At 44.2% G+C, this 25,335-nt stretch overlaps 1 protein-coding gene across 2 annotated transcripts in view; it reads right to left on the bottom strand.

Annotated features, from left to right (window-relative positions):
* The window catches only part of srgap1a (SLIT-ROBO Rho GTPase activating protein 1a), a 95,027-nt gene that overhangs the window by 14,646 nt on the left and 55,046 nt on the right, over window positions 1-25,335 (bottom strand). The window contains exons 7-18 of one of the 2 annotated variants that reach the window (XM_030053202.1): window positions 22,702-22,923; window positions 21,941-22,042; window positions 17,037-17,234; window positions 16,359-16,443; window positions 14,512-14,539; window positions 12,756-12,861; window positions 10,297-10,357; window positions 9,378-9,455; window positions 8,446-8,580; window positions 5,464-5,569; window positions 4,932-5,156; window positions 2,126-2,205 (exon numbers count right to left, since the gene is read on the bottom strand). In XM_030053202.1, coding sequence (XP_029909062.1) covers window positions 2,126-2,205; window positions 4,932-5,156; window positions 5,464-5,569; window positions 8,446-8,580; window positions 9,378-9,455; window positions 10,297-10,357; window positions 12,756-12,861; window positions 14,512-14,539; window positions 16,359-16,443; window positions 17,037-17,234; window positions 21,941-22,042; window positions 22,702-22,923 — 1,426 coding nt within the window. Of the gene's footprint in view, window positions 1-2,125; window positions 2,206-4,931; window positions 5,157-5,463; window positions 5,570-8,445; window positions 8,581-9,377; window positions 9,456-10,296; window positions 10,358-11,896; window positions 11,931-12,755; window positions 12,862-14,511; window positions 14,540-16,358; window positions 16,444-17,036; window positions 17,235-21,940; window positions 22,043-22,701; window positions 22,924-25,335 lie in introns of both variants that reach the window. The other variant, XM_030053203.1, reaches the window with a different exon arrangement.

Genomic DNA, 25,335 nt, shown 5'->3' with positions numbered 1-25,335 from the left:
GGAATGACTTACTCCTCTCTCTCCCTGTGCCATGTTCACCCACTTTGTCCAGAGAAAAGAGGCCAAACACAATTTGGGACAGGAAAAAAAAAAGGGAGAGAACATGACATACTCGTTTCAGTCGACACCACGGAGATGAATGATATACAATCTTGTTTTACAGACAGCTAAGAAAAAAGGTAAAAACTTCTTAATCTAGCAGAATATAGGAATAGCAACATATTACAGAGTCAAGTTTACCACCAGAAACTAAACAGGGGAGGCGGTTTGCTTTTGTGCCTTAGATCCAAATAAGATCAAGGGGATTGGCTAATGTCACCAGTTATTTTTGTAACTGGTGACAATAGCCTGACCACAATTCAAGACTCCACAAGAAGGGACTCGGTCAGTAAGACCTTCCTCCCAGTCTACGTGGGAGACTTCTGGAACAAAACCATGGCAAGCACTGGGACGGGCTGGAAAACATCTTCATCTTCCATTAATTAGAGAGCTGATGGCTGCCATCTGTGTTTCAGAACGGGAATCCTGACATACAGAAGTTTCCCTGTCAAATCAAATGTCCTTTTTAGTTACAGAGGACATCCAGATAATGTGTTTGATTTGGAAGTTGGGATGATTAACAGCAGACGTAATGAGAATAGATCACCCATATTTCCATTGTAGTGCTCTTGAATAAATTCTCTCTGAGGCAACTGATGATGAATGATGGTAGGGAGGGAAAAAAAAAAAAGTCTCAAAAAAGAAAAAATTCTGACAGGAGATGGGATTTAGTCTGTTGTTGTCGCCATGGAAGCAGGTTTAGGGAGGTCCTGCTTAAGGTAGGATGTGAAGGCTTGGGTGGCTCAGCATTTCTGCCCACACTGTCTGCATTTGATCGGGTGACTGTCACAAATATTTACAACTTCACAATGAGCTCTAAGTTTTATCCTTTTTTTCTGTGTCTTTCTCAGGGCCAGCTCTAGATGTTAACCAGCGACACCTGACCCCATGTGCGCTTGTGGTTTCAGCTAACTCGGTAACTGTTTGATTTGGAGCACACCAGCTGGTATCTCTTTGTCTCAAGCAAAGGACCATATGTAAGATCAGACGACTTGTGTTCTTCCCACCATGTCTGAGGGAAGTCTACGCCGTCCTGCAGTGTCTATGTGTGTCTGGTGGTTTTGGGGTTGCTTTTCCACGGTATTTCTCTTGGACACATGGCGATGTAGTTAAAAGCGGAGACATTGCAGACATTGTAATCTTTGGAGAACGATTACAACTTGACGCCGCTATTGACACAATCTCCAGCTAAGACACTGCCGGGCCTCTACAAATGACTCCGATGTCGATTTCATTAAGCAACTGGGAAAAGAATCGGAGGAAATTCTGGATAACTCTTTGAGTATTTGACCCGAAGCTGTGACCCTTGGAAAGTAACATTCCTCTCCCAAGGGGCTCTGGTTGGTAAAGACCACCATGGAAATTGTGTGCGGGGGATGCAGAGGCGTCCAAACATCCCAAGAGAGAAGCACAATCATTAGAATATGAATGGCCGTCCACCTCTGTGAACCCGGTTCCCTGGCATTTCAAGGTTACTGCATTTAACAGGCTGAAAGACAGGATTAGCCATCCCTAGCCGCTGAGAGCAGGGTTTAACCCTCGCCACACCACAGACACTGGGAAAGTCTTAATCGGGAAAAAAGCTTACGGAGATGAGAGTGCATTATCTCATGTATGTCTGCATTGTCAAACTTTGCTGAATGAATAGCGCTATTTTAGGGCACGTCTGACGAAAAATTGTGTGAAGCGGGAAGCGTGAAGTTCTCATGATACAAACTCCCATTAGTTTGACTTCTTTAACGGTGACATCATGCAGCACCGGCAGCTGTAAATGACAATTTCAAGCAAATCAGCTTTAAATAAAAAATGTATTTCTCCCCCTAGCTGATTACCAATTGATGTACACTTTTGAATGGCTTTTCCTGGAATGGTAAGATGCCACTTTATGGGCTCTGTAAAGTGAAAGGAAAACACCATTTACTCTCTTTATGTGTGTGTGTGTGTTTGTGATAAGATAAGATAAGATAAGATAAGATATTCCTTTTGTGGAGTGCAAGTGCATGTGGAAGTATCTGTAGTCACGCACCATCCTCGCTGGTGTGTGTCTCCGTGCCTCCCTCGTTGTCCACCTCCTCCAGGGCTCCATGCTCGCTGTAGGGGCTCTCGCTGCGGGACACAACATGCAAACCGTCAGCGTCACAGTCACAGTCAAGCCAGGGGTCACAGGTCAGTTTCAAAACAGACAAAGGCCCTTAATCTACTTCTGTTGTGTCATTTATTTCCCCACTCCTTTCCCTTCAACTCGTGTGTGAGTCAAACAAGTGCAGACTTCATCTCCTAATTCAGGTTGCACCACAGGACTCTCACTCAGATCCCGACACTCAAAGGCCTGTGATGATGAGGGACATTATTTACTAAGGCTGTGCCTCATTCAGTAATTTAATTATTTATTTATTGTTAAACTCATAGACTTTATAGCAATTAAAAAATGCCCTGACATAAGTTTCAGAGCACATCAATAATAATCAAAACAATGATAATCAATAATAATAAAATGCAACAATCATATAAACATATTTTTGAGCATTTAAAATCTATAACATTATTTTTTTTTTTAATTATTTTTTAACATTACAAAAAGTAAATTATTCAATCATTTAATAATTTAGGTCTAAATAGACCTACATTCACAATCTCTGTTTTTTCTTATGCTTGCAGATCTGTGAAGTGTATTTTCAGCAGCAGCGATGCTACTGCATGACTATAGAAATACTGTATACTATAGGAACATTACAGAGAGCAGTGGCTGTGTGCTTCTCTTAATCTGCCAGCGAACACCCATTGCTGTTTCTAACTTTGGGGGAAATGCAACCAACCAAAGAAAAAATGACTGCTTGACTCAAAGATCCCCAATCGGCTGAGGGAGTCGAGATGATTCAACGCGTCAACTTTCATGGGGGGACCGCGCTGATTCCAATTAATAAAAAGCTCAAAGAGAGGTCACTGTCATTATTCTGTAAGTGTTTGAAGATTAGATCCTCAGCCTGCGATTGGGCCTCGTTGGGAATGGTCTTCCTCCGGCACCCTGCTGAGAGAGACCGGCGGTAATGCCACTCACATCTCCACAGATTACCCCAGCCTGGAACTTAATGTCCCCTCCCATACTAACATGCCACCGTACGCCTCCTCTTCCCTGAGAGAGGGAGGGAGCCAAGACAACAAATCTCCCCAGGGCTTTATGCTCCGTGCTGGGGGACACGGTCGTGCTGTGATGGGTGATTAGCTCTAGCCGGGGATAAATCCCTGTCAGCCCATGGTGGTGTAGGGGACGCAACACAGACAGAGAGGGGGAGAGAGAGAGAAATATGACATGAGGAAATGATAAGCCCTGCTTACAGATGTGGAGCTGGCAAAGAGCTTTCGGTTTGACCGGTTTTAACACAGAATGGAACTACATTATGTGCCGCAATTCACCTAATCACCCCCTCCCTGCTGAGTGACCCGTCTCTTTTTCATCTCACCGTGATCATGGTAATTACAGTGATTGTTTCAGCCTGTCTCACCTAGCGAGAAATCCACAATGTAAAAGTCAGCAGTGAAACACGCTCTGCCTTGTCATACTCCTTGACCACAGATACTTAATTGGTTGGTGCAATTACTCATATCAACCCCACTAGCGTACGACTGCAGCTGCAGTGTTTAGCCGAGTCTCAGAGTGAACATACATACCTGCACGCTGACTGTGTCCCTAATGAAGGAGCTTTGGCTGGCTGCCTTCGTTCCACTCACAGTAAAAAAAAAAAAAAAACGGGATGAGAAAACCACCGCCGTCTGTCTCGCTCTCAAACCCTCAGCCCCCTCGTCTCATTTTGCACATCTGTGTGGTTCCGTGAAGAGACCTCATCAGAATGTTTTCCGTCTCGACTTTCACTCCTGGATGACCTTTAACCTGACCCCGAGACACCGCGGTTTTCATGCGGTGGCAGTGAGGCCTAGCGTTTGTAGAGAGTGTCCCGTAACTCAAAGATCACAGGCTCAAACCATGAAAAAGCCACGTGTCCTCCTCTGGGCAAGAAACTGCGCTCTTCGCTGATTAGTTTTGGGTATTGTTTATACTTTCCTGATGCCGGTGCTAAAAATGATACTTTTATAAGTACACATGCCTAAAAGCTGGATGAAGAAATACCGTTTTCTCAAGCACCGGCCTGAATTTATAATGTTAGGAGTGCATGCGTTATTTTGTTGTTTGAATATCTGTCTTCTTAAGAATATATGGAAAAGAATGAGACCACTGACCAGTGCCTCTGGTTAAAATAAACCTTTATAAAACCAATCAGAGCCAAAGACAATGACAGGAGCCTCGTCTCGACCACTGACAAATGAAATTAAAAAGTATCGCTTGAAAGCTATTTTCAAAACAACATTCATTGTTTCACTCAGTGAACCAAAATAAAATAACTAAATAAATAAAATAATGATTTCGCAAACATCATCAGTGCACACACACATGCCACTGTTTATTCATCCTGTGTTGCACACAAGAGCCAAGGGAACGAGCTGAATTTTTTTTTTCGTCTGAATTTTTTTCATCTGAATTTCTTTTACTAAATACAGCCACTCTAGATTGTTTAGCTCTAGCTCTCACTGTTTTGACTACCTGTGGTCAGTCTGAAGTTGCACTGACGTCATGCAGAGGAGATCCTTTGGTTGTGTGTTGATTTGGGCCGAGCACCAGAGAGCGGTGAATTATATTTCAGTGAGCAGCTAACATTGTGTGTTTTGATTTATCCCCAAAACTCGGTATCAAACTCTGCGTCGTAATTCGATCCGGTAGGCGCTGGCTGTGTGGAAACCTATGCCACGGTAGTAAAGGAAATTCCCTCCTGTCTCACCAATAGTCTCCTCCAGCCATGCACTTCTCATAGATGGGCCCGTCCAGCTCCTTGGCATCAGGGAAGATGGTTTCATGGTGGATGATGATGGTCTTGATGATCTCGTTGACGTGGGCCTGGCAGGAGACCTGGTCCTGGCTGTCCGGCGTGGGCATGAGAGTGGGACCGAAGCAGATGGCCAGGTTGTACGGGTCCATCATGTTCTCATCGCTGTACTGGGACAGGCTGCAGAGAGGAGGGAAATAGGGAGAACAGAGTGAGGAAGGACGAGAGAGGAAAGGAGGACGAAGATGAAGGGAATGTAAGGAGCGAGAGAGAACATGGCACCACTGACAATATTTCAGAGGAAGCATGAGTCACAGCAATCGATGCTCGTAATGTCCTCATAAGCATGATCTAAGATTACCATTTGGTGACTTGGCACAGGGTATGACACTTCATTACCACCCCTGTATGGTATGCAGAGGGGGGGTGGGCAGTCGTAAAAAATTAAATACATGACAGATTTACTGGTTAGTGACCATGAACTTACTGGTTGAGGAAGGCGAAGAGGTAGCGCATGACGATGAGGACTGATCGGGGTATAGTCAGGAGGATCTTACGGATGTACAGGGCTCTCTCATACAGGTTGTCTATTCCTACAGAGGAAAAGAATGAAGTAAGGGTGAGATTACAATGGAGTAAATGATATGCAAGAAAGAACACTGTGGACAAAAGGGTAAATTTAATTAAGTCCTATAAGCGTAAACGTGTATTTAAGTATAACCTATTTTGTCACTTGTTGTGTCTGTGTGCATACGAGGATAAGAGATGCCACCGCTCTGCCAAGGAACAGATTTACATTCAAGGTTCATTTTTGTCTATAAACCCGTGCTCTAAAACAGGGGGTGTGAAAGTTTTTCATTTTCTGGATCCCAAAGTTGACTTTAATTCAGCCACAGACCCCCATTTGAAATGATTTTGCCCTTTCAGGGACCCTCATGTGAAAAAAAAAATGGTTTGAGTTAAGCATTAAATTGACCATATATTGAAACACTGACGAATAACTTCAAGGACTCAAACACAATGTTAAAATAATCAGTCCATATTATTAAAAAAAAAAAATCTTGCAAATTAAACTACAGTGAAAATAAATGATTCCTCATTTTGCTGAGGACCCTGTAGAAAACCCTCAAGGACCCACTAGGGGTCCCAATGACGCCAGTGTGAAAACCACTGCTCCAAAAACATATCAAAAGTGTTCACCTTGCATGTTTAAAACGTATCCATCTGGTGGTGCCGACTCATTGATAATCACCACACCAAGTCCCCAGGATATAAATAGCAGAGCATATTAAAGCCAAACCAATTACTTATCAGACTTACTGTAAATCTCTGGGGGAACAGCCAAGATTTACTAATGCAGCAATGTGTAAGTGTGTATGTGCATGTGTGTGTGTGTGTGCTTGTGCATGCATGTGTGTTAAATTGGCAATGCCACATGACGTGTAGAAACTAGGTGACCTCCAACTCAGCTGTCACTACAGATAAAGAGGAAGAGGAAGAGGAGGAAGACATCAGCGCTCATCAATAGCACCTGCCGACAAGGACACCGAGTGGCTCATCCGGCTCTTAATGAAAACAATATCTTCATGAAACTGTTTTCTTCCCGTCTCTGTTCTCTCTTACCTCCCATTTTCTGCCCTCAAGAGACGAGAATATTAGCAACAAAAAAATAACCATAACTTGCTCACAACAGGATCACAATGTGGAAACAGAGCATCTCGCTGTTTTGCTATTAAATTGCTGGAGAGTGACAATCGGTAGGTCTTTCATGCCTCTCTCATTTGTTCCGCTGTACAATTTGAAGCAGCCCGTTTTAGTTAGCTGAGCTGGGGCTGTGCCGGGCTGCTAAAAATAGCCGCGTCACCCTCCAACCACTTTGTGCCATTTGGGATTTGGGCTTCTGGGGGATACTCGTGACTTATTTCATCTTACGTGAGTACCTAACTAGGTTTCCGCGAGGCTCCCGAGCACTTCACACGCTGCTATTTAAAGATTTACCGCAAAACACAATGATATATCATTTGCACATGCACACATACACGCAAAATATCCCCTCTGCAAAATCCCAGAGTGAAAGATAGCACTTGCAACTCCACGGCAGAATTGAGCTGCAGTTTGCTGCTCTGGCAAAAAAAAGCAGTCAAACTGTGATTGACTCTTCTGCTGGACATTTAAATGGAAAGGTGATCCTCTTGCTAGTGGGAGCAGCGGAGGTTTTAATATGGAGCCTGCTGGGCATAAAGCCCACACTGCAATCACTGGTATGTTGAGCTGAGGAATGTAAACAGGGAATCCCCATCACTCATCCTGCACAAATGTGTAAACGTACACCCAGGAAGCTCACAGGCGCACACACACTGTGCACACACAAGTGCATAGGGCACACATTTGCACACCCCTATGCACACACTCGCACGGGCATTAACACTCATACACACTCTAAGCCCCATGAGGCATTACAGCACACATTGTATCCATGTGACTCAGTGCTTGTTCTATTGTTCTTTAACAGAGCTTCAAAGCCAGCCCCTTTTCCACATACTGTACATCTCATACGGTCAGACAAAGCCACACAAAGAGTTAACCGAGCTGTGTGAGAGAACAATGTGTCCATCTATGCTTGTGAGGTTTTCACTGATGATGTATCTCTGGGCGTCAGGGCTGGTCAGCGCTGTGCCTTTTTAACATTCCACCACGATACAGCAGGCACGGGCAGCTTTGTGTCACTTACAGCACATAATACCCTTCTCAGTGCTGGACCACATGCCACAAAGTAGTATTCACACACACACACACAGACAGAGAGTCAGAGACAATGATATCTAAGAGCGATTTCTGTTGATGAAAACACCACAGACAGATAATTAGAATGTTTCGTAACCTCGGACATTCGCGCACAGCACGAGCGCTTCACTAATGACGCCACTTCGTCTACTCGTCATTTCATCGATGCCACTTAACGGGGTTTTCAGAGCATCTACTTTCAGGAATATGAGTCACAGCGAATGAACTTCAAGTGAAAAAGTGACTCGGAAAAGATTCGCCGTTTCCCGACTTGGGCTACGGCCTCAAACACAGAGTGAAATAAATAATAAATTCAGGAGAACATGAGCAAGGGATCACCCACTCAGTCCTCGGTAACGCTGACTGCATTCTTGGTGATGGCATAGTTCTTCCTATACAAAACGAGGACTGTGGGAGTAGACTTATTTTTTAGCATTTTTTAGAAAAGTATTAGTTTAAGTGCAGTCGCTGTCAACAGCATGCAGGTAAGAGGCAGTGAAAAATATCCTCCTGTTTGAGGGAACTGAATTTACCTCTAGGAAAAAAGTGAACATTTAACAAAAGGAACATTAGAGATGAGGCAAAAAATTATGTATGCATTTGTCATACTCAACATTAGAGAGAGGCAGGCGGACTGAAATGCCTTGCGAGTTCAAAGATGAGACGGAGATGTGCGTGTACTTACTGATGCAGGACAGCAGATCGCTGAACCTCTCTTTGGGGAAAAGAGGGTTCTCCAGGCCTCGGAAGTAAAGTTTGAGAACGCCAGCCACCGAGTTGATGTCATGATTATTCTCGTCATCTGTCAGGGGGTCGTTTCCTAAAACACAGACAAGGCAGCAGGTCAGTTAGTTAGGTAGGGCCGGGCGATGATTTAGGGGGTCAAGCATATGACAACACATAACTGTACATGTGATACCAGGGGGGCAATTTTTGTTAAATAAAATTACTTTCTGCGGGTGTGCCCTGTAACAGTTTAGCTGATACTCATATTGTCATCCCACAGTATTGGTAAAAAAAAAAAAAAAAAAAAAAAAAAAAAAAGAACAGCATTTTTGCAAGCTAAATCTGACAAACTTTGTTTCATGTTTGTAAAGATCAAGTGATATAATTTGTTTCATATTAAATATATGAATTGTAAAAGGAGTAATAATAACCAAATTTGTATGTAAAAATTCACCAAATTAGACATGAAACAACTTAAAAGTTTTGTAGGACAATAGCACCTCATTCAAAGGGATGAACATGCATATTATTATTAAACGTGTAATTTTGTATATATACTCAACTTGAGATATATGGTGATTTGAAAAACAGTCTATTGAGTATTGTGGTAATGATTTTAATAATATTGCATGGCCATAGTTGGTTATCAAAACAATACCAATTTAAAACACACAGAATCATGAAAAATATCCTTTATGCAATAATCACTGTTAATCACATATTCAAAACGATCTTCAGCTAAATACAACAAACATAGCATATCATGATTTGTATTTATTCATCTAAAAATCTGGATTACTAAAGAATGGTTGTGATTTGGCAAAAAGCAAATCAGAGATAAGACGTAGTGCTTCAGGCTGGAATGCGTGGCTATTAGGTTAATAGATGTACCTCTCTCAAACGAGTTCTTGATGTCATTGACTTCCAGCTGGGAACCAGAAACACGGAATATTCCTTGATGCTGGAGGCCTGCAGAGAGAAAGAGAAAGACAATGACGAGAAGAAACAGAGGGAGGAGGAACGCAGACAGACAGGCAACATCAGGCGCATGAAAGGAAGCCTCACCCTCGACGAATAAAGCCTACTTCAGCTGGAACTAAAAGGAGCACATCCTGTTCGTTAAGCCCCTTCACTTTTCTAATTAAGGATGATTAATGACTGAGGAAAATCGCAATAAACTTTTACTTAAGTGTCCTTCAGCTGGGATCAGGATTTAATAAGGGGAGAGGTCAGGGGTCGGGAAGAGGCATAATTAGTTTGTCTCCATTTGGCTTTCTCTCTCCACATCACGAGACGGCCGACCCCGCAAACTCTGGGATGCCACGACTGTCATGCCTTGAATGTTTTAAGCCGGTGTGCTCTCCGAGTTTTCATTAATGTTGCTCACACCGCTATTCAAACTCATCATGGGGTCCCTGCAGGAGGCTAAGCTGCCTGTCTCACTGTATGTCTCCGATGCTGGGAAATGACTGGCCGACCACGGACTGCTGTAAACAGGATGGAATCTGCACCGACTTTCCCATGACTGTGACCGAAATGGAATAAACTGCAACACCGACATGAAAAAATGTACACGCCCAAACAATTAGCACTTGGAAATTGCGGGAGAGTCACTCTTGACTGAACTTGGATGGAAAGGGAAATTAGGCAGGTTGTAATCAGTTTGAGAGTTTTTCAGAGAGAGAATAATTGCTCAGTGTTTGAGTTGGGGCTGTTGCGATTTGGTCGGTCTGAAACAGGACAGAAACGAGGCAGGCATACATCTTTGATCATTTAACTTAAGCACAAAAAATGATCATCATCAACTCACCGTACAGATTTATGAAACGGATACAGCTTTCAACCACACGGGGGATTGCTTGTCCGGAGTCCTTTGGAGGTGAAGGAAACAAAAAAAAAAAAACACCCAAATGTCAAATCATTTCTTGATTCCCTTTTTCATTACACGCACAAAAACTGGTGTATTTGATGTTACAACTATGTTTACACAAACATGCACACCAATAAAAGTGAACTCGGCAGGCTTAGGCACAAAGTGAGGGTTACTATATTGAGACTGTACTCAGACAGACTGTGCTGACTTTGCCAGCTGCTTGATTGTTCACACCCAGTCTCCCATAATGACTTAACAGTTTTAGGAGATTACAAAAAAATCAACACAAATCACTTACTGGCCACAATAACATGTTTGTACAAGCTTGGTATCCAACACATTTGGTCTTTGGCTGCACTACTGTTACTATCATGCTATGCCAAAAATCAAGTGCCTCCCGTGAGCTTTACTAAGTGAAGAGAGAGCCTGCAAAGAGACACACACACACACTCAGTATGCAGGGAGCGGGTGGTGAGATGACAGGAGAGGCAGCATCACCTTAAGAGAAAACACATTCCTCTCACACACTAAGACCTGGACTCGGCTCTGCAGGTTTTGCCTCGGTGCCAGCTGCTCCTGCAGCTTAGTGCTCAGCAGGGACTCAGTACATGCTTTTAATGATACAGAGGATCTGTTTACGGCCCTCCGGGGAACACACATGGTCCAAACACAGCAACCATGCCAAAATTGAGAATTTACCAATGGAGTGTAACGGGTCTGGCAGTGCAGGATTACGTAATAATATCACGTTGGATATGGAAGACTGGGGATGACTGTTTCTGATTAGTTATATTTATGTTGGATGCGTTTTGAGCTGTGAATCTCCAAAACACGAGCCCAAAACAAGATAGAATGTGCCGTTACTTACCGATGTGCTGACACTGGGAATGGGAACTTAAGAATTGGTCTGAGCCGTTCAGTCTGTCTGAGTCTCCTCACAGAAGTCAGTTAGTGATTACAAGACACGGACACATGCAGTTACAAAAGAAAAGTGGTAGTATTGTTGAGGTTACTTTATACTTCTGCATCAAACTGTCGCTGTGGCTATGTGGTTAGTTATCCATAGCTGTGAGAGCATTTATATTTATGCATTGGAAAGTCTCAAAAGACACAAGACAGCAGTGTCACTATGTAAAAATAGGAGCAATCATACTGCTGGTCATCAAACCAATGTTTTGGAATATTTTCACCATAAATTCAGTGATATAAGGCAGTTTTTATCATTTTGGGATGGCAAACCTCAGCTTGTCTCTCTTTGACCAACTCCATGTTGGCCAAACAGGTAAGAAGCACAAAATGAACAAGGAGACAATCACGTCTCTTGCAATGTTGCGTCGACCCACATATAGTTGTATTTTTGCTTGAGGTGCTGGTAGGCGACTGTTACGACTTTGGTCGGCTGCACAGAAGCCACAGACACAGATGGCGTAGCTACGGAGGCATTTTGATGCAGAAGTAGACAGTCTGCTCAGACAAATAAAGGAAATAAGCCTAAGCAAGCAGCATGGGGCACCCTGAGATGCTTCAGAGTGTCTACCTGATGTCTGGCATGTGAGTTCCTTCGTCCACGGCTGGAAAGAAACAATGCGAGAACCAGAGACAGAGGGAGAAAGAGACACAGAGATAGAGAGATAGAGACAGAGAGGGAGAGAGAGAAAAGCGAGACCCAGATTATGACCATAGCAGCTGCCCACCAAAGCTTACTAAGGGCGCACCCTCATTCCACTCTGTGCTGGCATCAAACCCAAATGAAACAGTGGGGAAAAGACAGGACAAGGCAGGACCGGACAAGGTCACCAGTGAGAGGCAGTGAAGAGGCTGGAGGAGGGAGGCAGCACCCCTTATCAGCCTGGCAACCATTCACTGGCTTGTCATTTATCCTGCTGTTTTCACACTGACCGCTGCTCGCACTCTGTGCAAAGGAGGGCGAAGGGGTAAAGTGAGGAGAGAGAGAGAGATAGAAAGAGGGAGAGAGAGAGAGATACAGAGAGAGGGGGGGTATCTCTGCCAGAGCCGAGCAGCTCAGTGATGCCATGTCAGCAGTGACGCAGGGTGGCTGATGGAGACAAACATTTATCCCTCCAGCCCCCGATCCCTCTCCTCCTGCAGCCCTCCTGGATGCATTCTGTCAGCGCCACCCACACGGCAGAGGACCCAAAGGTGCACGGCCAGATCGTCAGAGCTCACCGACTCACGGACAGGGTCTCCAACACCCATCTTAGCACAAACATGCTGTTGCCTGTTTATTGCCTTTATATTGTGACGCGATACTTAAAAAGACATATTAGAGCCAGGATGCTTTGGAGGAACCCACCGAAACGCCAAGAAAGCCACAGCAGGACAGAGGACAGACAAAAGGAGTCGAGATGTCAAGAGGCCAGATGGGTAACCAGTACCTTGATAAATGACTCCAAATTGCCATTAAATAATTTAACATTAAAAACAGAGCGGGGTCTAGCCCGCCGGGTGCCAGTGTGGGATCTGAGCGGCAAGTTCGGAGGCCTAGAATACAGAAAACGCATTATAATAAATCTCACAAAATCTATTTCCCCTTTTGATATGGTTTAAGCTTCTGAGAGGCTTCCTAAAAATTTTACTGTCCTCCAAGTGAATGACCTGAAAATGATGTGATTTTATTTATTTATTTATTTATTTAAGCTTCGACTGATAATGATGGACAAATAAGGCAGCTTTTGGTTTGTCGACAGTTCTATTTTCAGACACTTCTGTTAACCTGGAATGAACTGCCACCCGCTTTTTCGAGATAACTTGTACAAAAGCAAGGTATTTTTTGATACCCTGCCTCTCCATTTGCTACAAAATATCATAGGTCAGTGAAATATCATACCCGCTGGGAGCACTGTGTGTGTCAGCATCCAGCTCAGGTCCCTGTGGCTCTGCCTTAGTGTGTGTGTGTGTGTGTGTCTGTATGTGTTTGTGTATGATGTAATTAGACATCTTGTGACAGGCACCTGTGGAGCTCTTAGAGAAAAGGCAGAGTTCACGATGCTGGTCCCCTCCACTGCAAAATCACTGCAGACAAAGCCATTCTGGTCAAAAGTCCTTAAAAATATTTTGGAAGATCTGATCGAGGATAAATAAAAATGTTTGGTAAAGCCTAGCCTGTCTTTCTCCTACCATCAAATAACTCAAATGCCATCTAGCTTGAGGGGGGGAAAATAGTTGACTTCCCATTAATGTCAATTTCTAGAGATTCCCTCAGTGTATTTTATGCCAGGTGCCTTATAATATAATATGCATATTTTCAGCAGCCATCCGGTGAAATTATTACATAAATACTATACGAACATCATGAGTGGCAGTGAGTCTGTGTGAGTCTCTTGCTCTGTCTGCGACCACACATTGAATGTCACTTTGATGAGGGGGGTGTGATACAACAAAAATAGGCTACATTTGATTTTATAAAAAAAACAAAAACAAAAAAACACTATGCTGAGTCTAGCAAGTCTTTAATCATTCATAGATATTGTGACACTGTTTTACATCCCCATCAACAATGTACCATCTGGTCAATGTGATTTTCTGGGGGAAACACTAACCCCCATTTGGGGATTATAAAGTACCCTCCTTTGCTATTTTTTGCAAATGACAACTGAATACGGACTCAACACATCAAATCATACATCAGCCATCTGCACAAGTTTGCTCCAATGTGGTAGACTTTCCAACTTGAAACTAACACATTTCATTTTCCTGTAGAGTATAACTAGTTTTAAGGGAAGACAGCCCACCTCACCCCCTCTGTTCTGGTGAGTTTTAAGCCTGTCAGACTGGGCTCTCGGGACGGAAAAGGACAACCACACCGCCCGATGCCAGGTTGGGCATATATCGTAAAATGCAGCATAAAAAATGTGGAGGCCGACGCATCTGCTCAGGGTTGTCCAGAGGCTATTATCCGACAACTGGATCCAGCTACGGTCTCTCCTCTGCTTTCAAGGTCGCAGAGGAATTTCGCTGCGAGGAGCTCCTAGTGGCAAACTGTCTTTTCTATTATGAGCTGCAAAGTCTCTCTGACGTTATTCACACTGTGTGAAAGAAAAGTCTGCTCTTCAGTATGCATGTGTCTTGAAGTGAGGCTGGGTGTTCCTGAGAGAGAGAGTGTGTGTGTGTGTGTGTGAGGAAGTATTTTACCTTGTGGTCATGTAGTCAGCTCTGTGACCTGTGGGCAAAGACAGACAGAAAAGACATGTGGGCGGGTTAGATGTGTGGGCACGCCAGGACCTGTCTCTGAGGTCTCTGCGGTGCACTGTGTACACGCCTAGTGAAGCATTTGAAGCCTGCCATCTGTCCGCAACCACTGGGCTTTTGGGCACCACAGCGCGCGCACACACACACACATGCACACACACATACATACCCAACCACAACGAATAAACACCTCATAGTTTGCACAGAAACCTGCACAACTGTTGTGTAGACAATGTGTTGCCTACATGACAGTTTTAGCCCAAACAAACACCCACCAGCCACACAGTTGCATCATGTTTACTACTGACACAGACATGGATACATACACACACATCATTACGGGAACAAGTTCAGGCAAGACGAAGTAATGACTAAAATTGAGCACAAAATAATTGCCAAACAGTTTTGGAGAACAGGAGCAGTGAGAAATTGGTGGCCATATGTTCACAGCTTCTGACCTGTCTGTGAGTTTGACCGACTCATACTGTACTTTACTCCGCTGACTGCCAGATGATTGAGGGCCATGTGGAAGATGCATGACTTTTTTTTTCCCTTCTCATTAGCACACAGCTCCATTACTCATTAAGCAGACAGGTTCACCGAGACCACCAGGCCCGCTGCTTGCATTCATCTCGCTCTGATTAGAACAATAGCTGACAGATACTCTGTGTTGACGGCAGATTAGCTAGGGCCTCGAGGAGATCCCACCAGCGTAGAACAAGGGGCGCCCATCATAATAACCATGGCCCGCTAATGCTTGGGAGTCCATTAAGTTAGCGGCAAATCAATCACTAAGACGGATAATACAACTGCGCAATCCCCCTCAGCTCTGGCTTGCCTGGCTAAAACCCAGATTACCATCTAGGAACTTTGGCTGGTGGTGAAAGCGGGACAACAATAGGGATTTTTACCATGGCAAAGGGGGAAAAAAATCCCCTTTCACCTTCACTGTATGAGTTCTGTCAGCTATTTGGACATTGATTAGCTGGCCAAATTAAGGTAATTATGGGAGATAACTAGGGACTAGACTGTCCTGTCAAGAATGGCCGGAGAAGACATTTCAGGCACAGAAAAGAGCAGTGTGGACATGGTTGTACGTAGGGCGGGGTGACATCTCAATATCTTTGACCAAATACTGATTTTGAGACAACATTATACACACAAACAGAGATTTCTGATGAATAACTATTAGTAATGTGAATATGATGGTTGAGCAGATGGGTACGAATACAGTTGTCCCTCGCTATATCGCGGTTCACCTTTCGCGGCCTCGCAGTTTCGCGGATTTTTTTTAGTGCAATTTTGTATGCTTTTTTTTTTTTTTTTTTTTTTTTTTTTTTTACTTATTTTTCTACAAAGGTTTGAACTTTGAGAGTGTTTAAACAAGAGAGAAAAGTGAGAAAATGTTAATGCCTGTCTGAGAAAAGTGTATAAAGTGTGTAGTGAGGGGTTTTACAGCCTTAAAACATCTAGAATAATTGTAAAAAATAAAGCTGACTACTTCGCGGATTTCACCTATTGTGGGTTATTTTTAGAACGTAACTCCCGCGATTAACGAGGGACCACTGTAGACTAGACATAAAATTCAAAATTGCATCTCTTTACTGTAATGCAGCCCTTAAAACTAGGAAAAGGAAACACTTATGCCATATCACAACGTTATGATATTCAAAATCACAGATGATATCTCGTTTCATATGGTAGGGTGTAAGAGAGGAGATACAGAGGCTTATGGAGATAGTAAGAGGAAGGTAAGCATTGGGACGGGGTGCCGATGATTGCGATTGTACCTTCACCGAGCGTCCTCTTCAGCAAGTCATGTTTGGCCTGCAGTTTGGAGATGAGATTACTGCCCTCCAGAAACTCCCGGAATTTCTGTGGAGAATTGAGAGTAATTACACCGTGGCCCTGATGAGCCCGCCAGATCGCCCCGCTCTCCAGACAGCTATCTGCGATAAGGCAGCCAAGGGCAGAGGACAAGCTGAGAGTCTTTTCAAAGCCTTTATCAGACAATGTCCATCTGTAGACTGGGATGGGATAGAGGTTAGCCTCACAATGTGGAAACATTTTCGGAAAGCTTTGCTTCCGCGAGCTGATAACTTCAATGGGACTTCATGCATGAAATTCAGAGTTTTAAGTCTAACAAAACTCACATGCACAGGTTCGGCATTTTTAAAGTTTGGAGGAAAGGCTTGTGTTAAGACTCTTAGATTCATTCTGGGGATTTTTGTAACAACCACTAACCAGGGTATAAAATCGGACAAAGGCAGCCAACCATATTCACTGCTTTTATAACACTGCAGTGTGGCAGGCTCACCGAGGCATTAAAGAGAACGTGTGAGAGAGATTTGTGAGGGTTTATCCATTTATATATATGTTCACAGAAATAAAAAGCAGTCCCATAACACTATCTGTGAAACCCTGCCCACTCATAATCACTCCTCTCCAGCAGTTTACACTGCACTCACCATGAAGTAGAACTGCTCGGTCTCCTGCTGGTTGGCCCTCCTCTTGGCAATGCTGGGCTTGCTGAGGTAAGTCTCTGAAACGGTGGACTTGACCGACTCCGTGGAGCGGCTGTGGTGGAAACACTCAGACACGTCGTAGTCCTCGATAGTCACCATGTCCTGGATGGTGGTCAGGGTAGCCTCTGATGTCTTTTTGATCTGAGGACATGGGAAGAAGAGCAAGAGCAGGGAGAGGAAATGTGGGTTAGAGGCCTACACGTGCTCTGACTGTGAATATATCCCCCCCTCCCATGCTTTTTTTTCTTTTTTCGACTCCTGTCTGTCCGAGAGTTTTGTAGTCACATCACTATCAAGATGTTACAGCATTCTCAGAGGCTGGTATGATGACACTGCCGAAAATCTGTCTCTCTCCCTATCCCATGACACTCTGAAAAATTCAGGCATTTCTGACAGACTCACGTTCCATGCTCTCCCTCGGAAAAATCCACCAGCCCCCGAACATGACTCCCAGCCAAAGCAATCAATTTGCATGCACTCAAAGGGGCTGGAGGTGGACAGGGCGGGGCAGAGATGGTACACTGAAGTCGCAGGCTTTTAAGTTTCATTTCCATAACCGCCTCTTCCCTGTCAACCAGAGTACTTCTCCTGGAGCTTATAAACGTCAGGACTTGGCCATGCGTGCCCCATCACTTACAGCGCACGAAGATGTTCAGCTGGCAAGCTCTGTGACCCAGGACTGTTTCCAACTTAAAATGATGCCAGACAACAGAGGATGTGACAAACAAATAGCCACGAGGCAAGTTTTTAACAAATTAGAAGGCACCAAAAGCTGCATAAGAATTAAAGGTGCCCAATTATAACCACTTCCTCTGATTATATACAGCATATACCTTACATAGTCAGTCTTACCTATTGAAGAAATTGCTCAAATTTGATTTTGTTTCAGCAGTTACATTTAAAATTACTGCATTTACAAAAATCCATACGTTTTTGTAAGTCGTTTCAGATGAACTGCAGTTAATGCACCAAAACTGGACTTCATGATTGGCACGTCCCATGAAACAATTACTAAAAACCCTCTCATTAGGGAAATTAACAGCATTTGAACTGACACCAACTTGTAATGCCTACATAGCATAGGTTTGCCTCATCCGAATTAAAGGAGCTGGTGTTGTCTGCCAATCGGCTTCCGGCATTGTGACTACTGAAGTCTAGGTCTCCAAATTCATTCAATAAACATAAATATAACTAAACTACATTCACTGGCAAACATTTGAAAACTGAGTAGTATGTGGAGCTTTAAGTAAATATTTAACGGGCAGCCAGAGAAAGAAAGCAGAGGATAACAAACGGAGGGAAACAGAAGAGGAAGAGAAGCAGAGACAGCCAGAGACTGACTGTTGAGTGTGAGCATGAATCACTGATGTGGAAAAGCTGCAGAGGGAAAGGGGTCCAGCTGTGCAGAAACACCAACTACCATCTCTCAGCATTCAGCAAAGCACTCCTCTGCATTCAAGAGAGACATTCGGTGAGGGAGAGCGAGCACTGTGACCATCACAAGTCAAAAACCATGTGGGGAGGGACCACAGGTCAGCAGGGGTCCTGAGTGAAATGCAGCTTGAATTCCTCCTAATTAGTCTTAATGGTCAGGCGTAGTCCACCCTAAAGGTAACGACCCTATTTCTCATTTGTAAGTGAGCGTGACCTAGGTGCAAATGAAAGAACAATGCGGACTCCTCGTGTAACTGATATACACACTGAGAAAAGAGTGGATCACTGCTTGTTTTTTCAACTGCCCGACCTGTGACTCATCTGGCCTTTTTGAAAACACCTGAACGGCAAGGTGGAATCCAACCGAGGGGAATCTCTTTCATGTCTTATGGTGATGGATTACAGCGCCGACACGCCTGCCTCAGCACACAATGTGGATGTAGTTACAGTGTCATTCATCTTACCGTGAAGCAGTAACACATTACAGGTTAGAACACGGCTAATGACAGTGCATGAAAGGAAATAGGGGATTCTAAGGTTATAAAAGTTGACAAAAAAAAAAACATCATCCTTTCTGGTGATGACAGTCTGGCATTGGGATTTGGTGATCAAAGGAGTTCTGTGCAGGCAAATGAAAAAGCACCAGCTTTCTTCAGTGCTTCGAGAAAAGGTAATGAGATAAAATGATAGAGTGGTGATGTCTGATTTGTCTCTTGCTAAACAAACACCACAAAAAAGAGCACCAGGCATCTACTTCACACCGGTAACATCGCTTCACATGCAGGTGCAGCAGTTTTGTCTTTGGTAGGTTTGCCAGATAAGTAACTACAACATAGTAACAAGTACGGAGGGTGTTTGGCCTCTGCCGCCGCTGTCCGGGTGGCCTGTGGAGGCAGGAGGCCCAGCTGTCATCATATGGAGGAGACCCATGCATGCGAAAGAATCGCTCCAAGCGAAAAAGCTGTTGAGAGTTTATCCATTATTCAGCAGACCACTAGTTACCAGTGTTCACAGTTGGGCTCAATTACAAAAGGGTTTTTAGAGAGATGCGGTGGATATGCCCACTAGTCACTGCAGCTGCACAACGCGGCCTGAGGGAAGTCCAAGGGATTGGCAAACTTTACCGCTTAGTTTTAATAAAGCATCAAGAAACTTGGCTAAAGCTTTTTTCCATCAATGGTGCCCCATTGATGAATAAAACTTATGATTAATGATAGTGCATCTACCCTGGAAGTCTGTATCTGACTTGTGTGCTTACTAAACTCACTCTCAGGAGAGTGTGAAAGCCGAATCAAATATCTTGCATCCACCAGTCCGCATCTATGTTATTCTGCACGGCAGTATAATATCAAAAAGGTTTATTTCAGCGTGAAACCAACACATATCATCGCATCTCTTCTGAGAAGGCACGCTGCTGTCCATAGCTTTCAACAGACCCTGTAGTTAGTTTGTAATCTGCTGATCAACCCGCTACGCGAGCACACACACACACAAACGCACACTTTGATGTGCCTCCCCGAGATTTATCTGAGGAAAAACAAACACACTCCCTACAAAGGAGATGGTATTAGATTGCCAGGGTTTAGTGTGAAACGCCTTGAGAATAACCATTAAGTTTGCTTGTATATCTTGTGAGAACGAGTGAGGAGACGAAAAAAAAAAAATCATCTGTGTGAGCTATGTTTCATACAAATCTCAGAGGCAAACAAGATCTAAATGACCAGATTATTAAATCTGAGGAAAGATTAACTGCACCGAATGACGGAGGAGCCGAAATGAACAGTGTCCTTGGAGAGATGGGAAGTGTCGTAATGAAAAAATATATTCCGTAGTCATTTCTGCTGCAGAGGTACAACACAGGGCCACAGCGAGGCCCCCCCCCCCATGTGAGAGCGAGATCCAGAGGCTTCCACCCCCCTCCACTCAACCACCAGCACCACCTCCATGTCCCATCCTCTGATGCAGAATAAATTATTCAGCAGTGTTTTCTTTCACCATTTCACAAGAGTCAAAGGGGTTTGAGGAAACAGCTGCACTTCTATTAAGCACTGCCCTGCAGCTTTTTTTTCCCCTGGCCGGATGGAGGACCGGCTCTCTCGCTCTTTTCTGTGTTTTACAGTGGTGCTCAGAGGCCTTCACAACCCAAAGTCAATTTTTCAAGGATGTATCTGGCATGCTGTGCCCAGGAAGAAAGGCCATCTGGTGATCCTAACACAAGGCAGCAGCGCCCTCCAAATCTGACCCACCAGGACATCCGCTTCGGAGAGGCAGGCAGACAAGGACATGAAGCACCAGGGCTTGCCATGTACACACACACACACACACACACACACACACACACACACACACACACACACATGGGTGCGTGCCTGGTTGCCATAAAATAGACTGCGGGCAGCGTGAGCTGTGAAGACACCAGCCGGGCCCAGACTCACCCGGACACACACAACTCAACATGCAGCGGCCTTAGCCTGTGGTCCAACACGAGCCTGACCCCAAACTTAGCGATATTCATGATGTAGAAATATCAGCGAGGTATTTCAGTAAAAAATTGTGCTAAGGTGTCTACAGCGTGATCAAAAGGGGCTCTGAAGTCACAGAGGATGTAGGGGAAGTTGCGTGACATGCTCCCCTGCAGTATTTCCGTTAAGTCTTTGTAGAGGGATAAAAGAAAATATAGTGATGTGTGATGAGAGAGAGAGAGAGATAGAGAGAGAGAGAGAGAGAGAGAGCTCATATAGCGGAAGCAGGTCCGTCCATCAGAAGCCAGCCTGACGGACGTGATGGCACTCTGTGAAAGTGTGGCAGACACAGACACTCCTCCCCATTGGCCTATTCTTTTTCTTTCCCTTTTTAAAAAAAAAAAAAAAAAAAAACTTGGGAGTTACTCAGGCATGCTGCAGACAGATTAAAACAATACAGCCAAGGATGCCCCTCCAATGTCAAAACATAGCAGAGCAGGACAGGTTGTACAAATAAAAGAGACACAGTGAATTCTACCAGTGGGAGCAAAAAATTGAGGCTTCACAGAGAGGGTTTGATCGCTACCTGCAGGGTATGAGAGGAGAGGAAAGGTGTGTAAGAGTGTGAGTGTGTGTGAGTGAGTGAATGTGTGTATATATGTGTGTTTGCTCCAAAAAAGTTCTATTCTTCAAAAGATTATAAGCAACTATTCTCCATCTCACCTTGAATGACTTCTGGCTGAAGTTAACTTTCCCTGTCGGTAGCTTTACCAACGGTGCAGCTGCCAGCAACCTCGCGGCCGGCAAACAGCGCCGTAACACGACACACCGGCTTTGGCAGACAATAAAGCAGCAGCCGTGGAGAATATTTTTGCCATGTGTGTGAGGCGGCCCTCTCCCCACGAATACCCGGGTTAGTTACTGAGGCGAATGAGGCTTGCGCCGTGTTACCTCTTCGTTCTCGATCTTGAGAGTAGCCAGGCGAGACTGCAGCTGCTGGAACCTCAGTATGAGCTCCCCGTTCACCGGCGGCTGCACCGAGATCTGACACACCTGGGAGGAGGAGGAGGAGGAGGAGGAAACACGCTATCAGTGAATGGTAACAGGAAATCAACAGGGAAGCCGCTTAACCTTTCGCTGAAATGTGCAGTCATCACAATTCCTCCTGTTTTCGCCGTGCAGACAGCAGCAGAACAATAGCTCATAAACAGACGTGATATCAGAGTTACAAGTGCCAGCCAAACAGTAAAGCTCTTTACACATGTTGAGCTACTTGACTGCGGGGCGAGGAGCGAGACATGATTTGTCATTTGCAGTGCCCTATAAAACCTGATCTGGCAGCACAGACGCAGTAAAACGCTGCAATTAAGCCACTAAAAAAAAAAAAAAAAAAAATCAGACCTCATTAAGTTTGAGACTTTTTAAACAACTTCTAATTCACTTCCATGCTGTGCGATGCATGCCCGATATGCGCTGAGCATACTGATCCATGGGAAAGAAAACACTGTAAAATGTGTACCATGGAATGCAGAAAACTCACGACTGTTAAAGCTATAAAAGCATTTTTACATCGTCAGTTATCCCCGACTGACAATTCTGATGGTTTTAAGTGTCATTACAGTTTAACGACAAACAAATGTAAGAATTCGTTTTTATTGCAGCTGCATAAATACTGAATATGATCAACACCATGCACGTTCTCAGCCGTGTACCTCGTCTCCCATGTGAGGCTGGAACTCGAACTTGGCCGGGGGGCAGAACGCGGTCGGGTACATCTCCATGAACCTCTGGCGGTCGCTTCGGGGGTCAAGGCTGTCCACGGCGTTTTCGATGATGTCGAGACCCTCGTGCCGCGACGTCTCGAGGTTGTACTCGGCTGAGAGGTAGGTCCGCAGCGCCCGATTCAGGCTGGCGTGGTACCCCAGATCACAGCACTGCAAGGCGAGAACAGGACCCACTTTACATGATGATTCTTGTTCATCGTGGAAGACTTGAATTAAAACATTTTGATAATTGGCATCGGCTGATATCTGTGCTGGTGAGGCCAATAAACAAAAAAGTGTCTGCAGGAAGCCTTGACAGTTTTATTCATTTTTTATTCCCAAGGTTTGTTGTTTTTCTTCTTTTTGTTTTCTATTTATTTATTTATTTATTTATTTTTTACAAACATTTCGACATTTATTTAATATTTAGTTGACAGAGTGCAGATCTACTTAAGCACACAGCAGACAGTAAAATTAGTAAAATTCAAGTTCACCATTTTTGTGTCTCATTTATTATTATTATTATTATTAAATTGTTGTATTTTATCAGATGCAAAAAAACAACACATTATATTTGCACAAAGTATATTATTGGCATTAGCCTTTGAAAAGCCCATATTGTTCGACCACTGACGTTGATTGCATTTTTCCAGCACTCAGCTCATTCCGCTGTCATGAAGATGTAAAAATCAAGTTTAAAGGAGCAGTTGACCCAAAATACAAAACAAGAGAAGTCTTCTCATTTACCCCTGGTGCACTCCATTATCTGTATCTGTATTAGTTTCCATGTGATCTGGCAAGGTTTCCAGTCTGCTGCGATCTCCCCCGTCTTTGTGCACCCCAATACTGTGGGGCTGCATGGGTGTTCATGTGTGGAGCTCACAGTCAGTAATTCACACTCACTGGAGGCGGACAAATATAGTTTGCCAGTGTTCTTGGGCAGGAAATAGTCCCCAAGTAAACTCTTTGCCCTGAGGGCTGTGGATTATGTTTGGTATCCGTGTTGCTGTTTTTTGTGGAAAGAGCTGTTGAATTTTGCACATTTCAAATTTTTTGACAGTTTGAGCTCCACAACAGAATATCCATCCAGCCCCACAGCACTGCGGTGCCAAAAGACAGGGAGGATCGTGGCAAGCTGGAAACCATGCCAAATCACAAAGAAACTATCTGGTTGGACAGACTGCACTGAGGTTAAATAAGGCCTCCTCTTAGTTATTCTGCACATAATCCACCACTGAAACACTGTTTCCCCTTAACTGAATAGTTTAGTATTTTCTGTGTCAGCAGCATTAGCTCCACATTACACAACCTGAATGTTACCTCCAGTATCTAATGCTGATTTTTAATAACCAGGACCTTGGCCAAGGTCTCTCCTGGGAAGACAGACTAACACACACACACACATGCACACATGCACACACAAGCACAGCACCCCTAGGCACCCACACAGACACACATTTACACAGACATGGAAAGACACCTGCATGATTGACAGGCAAGCATACCATACAGCCACAACACCAGCATCCAGCCTGCTTGTGCTCTTTAAAATGTTCCCTTCATTAATACACAGACATGTATGAGCCTGCATGTATACACCAACAGTACACACACACACACACACACACACAACAAATCCTGCAAACATTCGCACATAGACACACATAGACACACACACACACCCTAGTGAGATGTGAAGGTTTGTGAGCGAAGCGGAGAGACGGGTAATTTCAGTGCACAGCATGGCACTGAAGGCAAGTTGCATTTCTCTTCTCCTTCAGTCCTGTCTGGAATACATAACCCCGAAAGCTCACTAAAAAAAAAAAAAAAAAAAAAAAAATCCTGGCCTTCTTCGGTTTCCCTGGTAACACCACAGAAAATGGTGCAGTATATTTATTTCTCTAACACAAAATAATAACCCAGGTATGCCATATTATAAATAAATCATGTTTATCGGTCTGGCTGCGGAAGGTCAAACAAAGCAATCTGCTGGCGAGGCAGAGTAAAGAGCGGTGAGTGCTGAGCGAACAGACTGATGACCCACAACAAACTGTAATTCATAAAAAACTGGGTTTTGGGGCCACTGCCACTCCCCCCCCCTGCTCTCCATTCAATCTTGTGATCTCACGAAACCTACAACACAGTGACTTATGGCTGAAAAGCTGCAGTGGAAATGTACAGTATATCATATGCATTTAATGATGACATGAGGAGAAGGGAAGGAGGAAGAATAGTCTTATTCACAAAAGCTAATAAGCTGCGCGGCTTTAATTCCGTGCCACATTTCCATCCCGCAGTCTGGTGTCCTCACATCTCACTTATATCAGGCTCTGCTGCTAAACTAATCATTTTCTTCCCCCCCGAACTTTAAATCTCCTCGAAAGGCCTGCAAAAAGACCGCCAAATAGCAGCGGTTCCTCAGCATGGCGAGGGGGGAAAACACATATCGGCCTGAGTTAGTGTGCAGAAAGTTTGATTGTGAAGTGAGCCTCTTGGCTTTGAGGTGTGAATCCTTGAAGTGAGCAGCTCTGTTTATGTAACGGTCTCCTGAGCTCTCCTTATTCATGGTGTTTACATGACCAT

This window comes from Myripristis murdjan, chromosome 6 (genome assembly GCF_902150065.1).
Source record: "Myripristis murdjan chromosome 6, fMyrMur1.1, whole genome shotgun sequence".
NCBI classification, from domain to species: Eukaryota; Metazoa; Chordata; class Actinopteri; order Holocentriformes; family Holocentridae; genus Myripristis; species Myripristis murdjan.
This window is presented reverse-complemented; position numbering and strand designations above follow the sequence as displayed.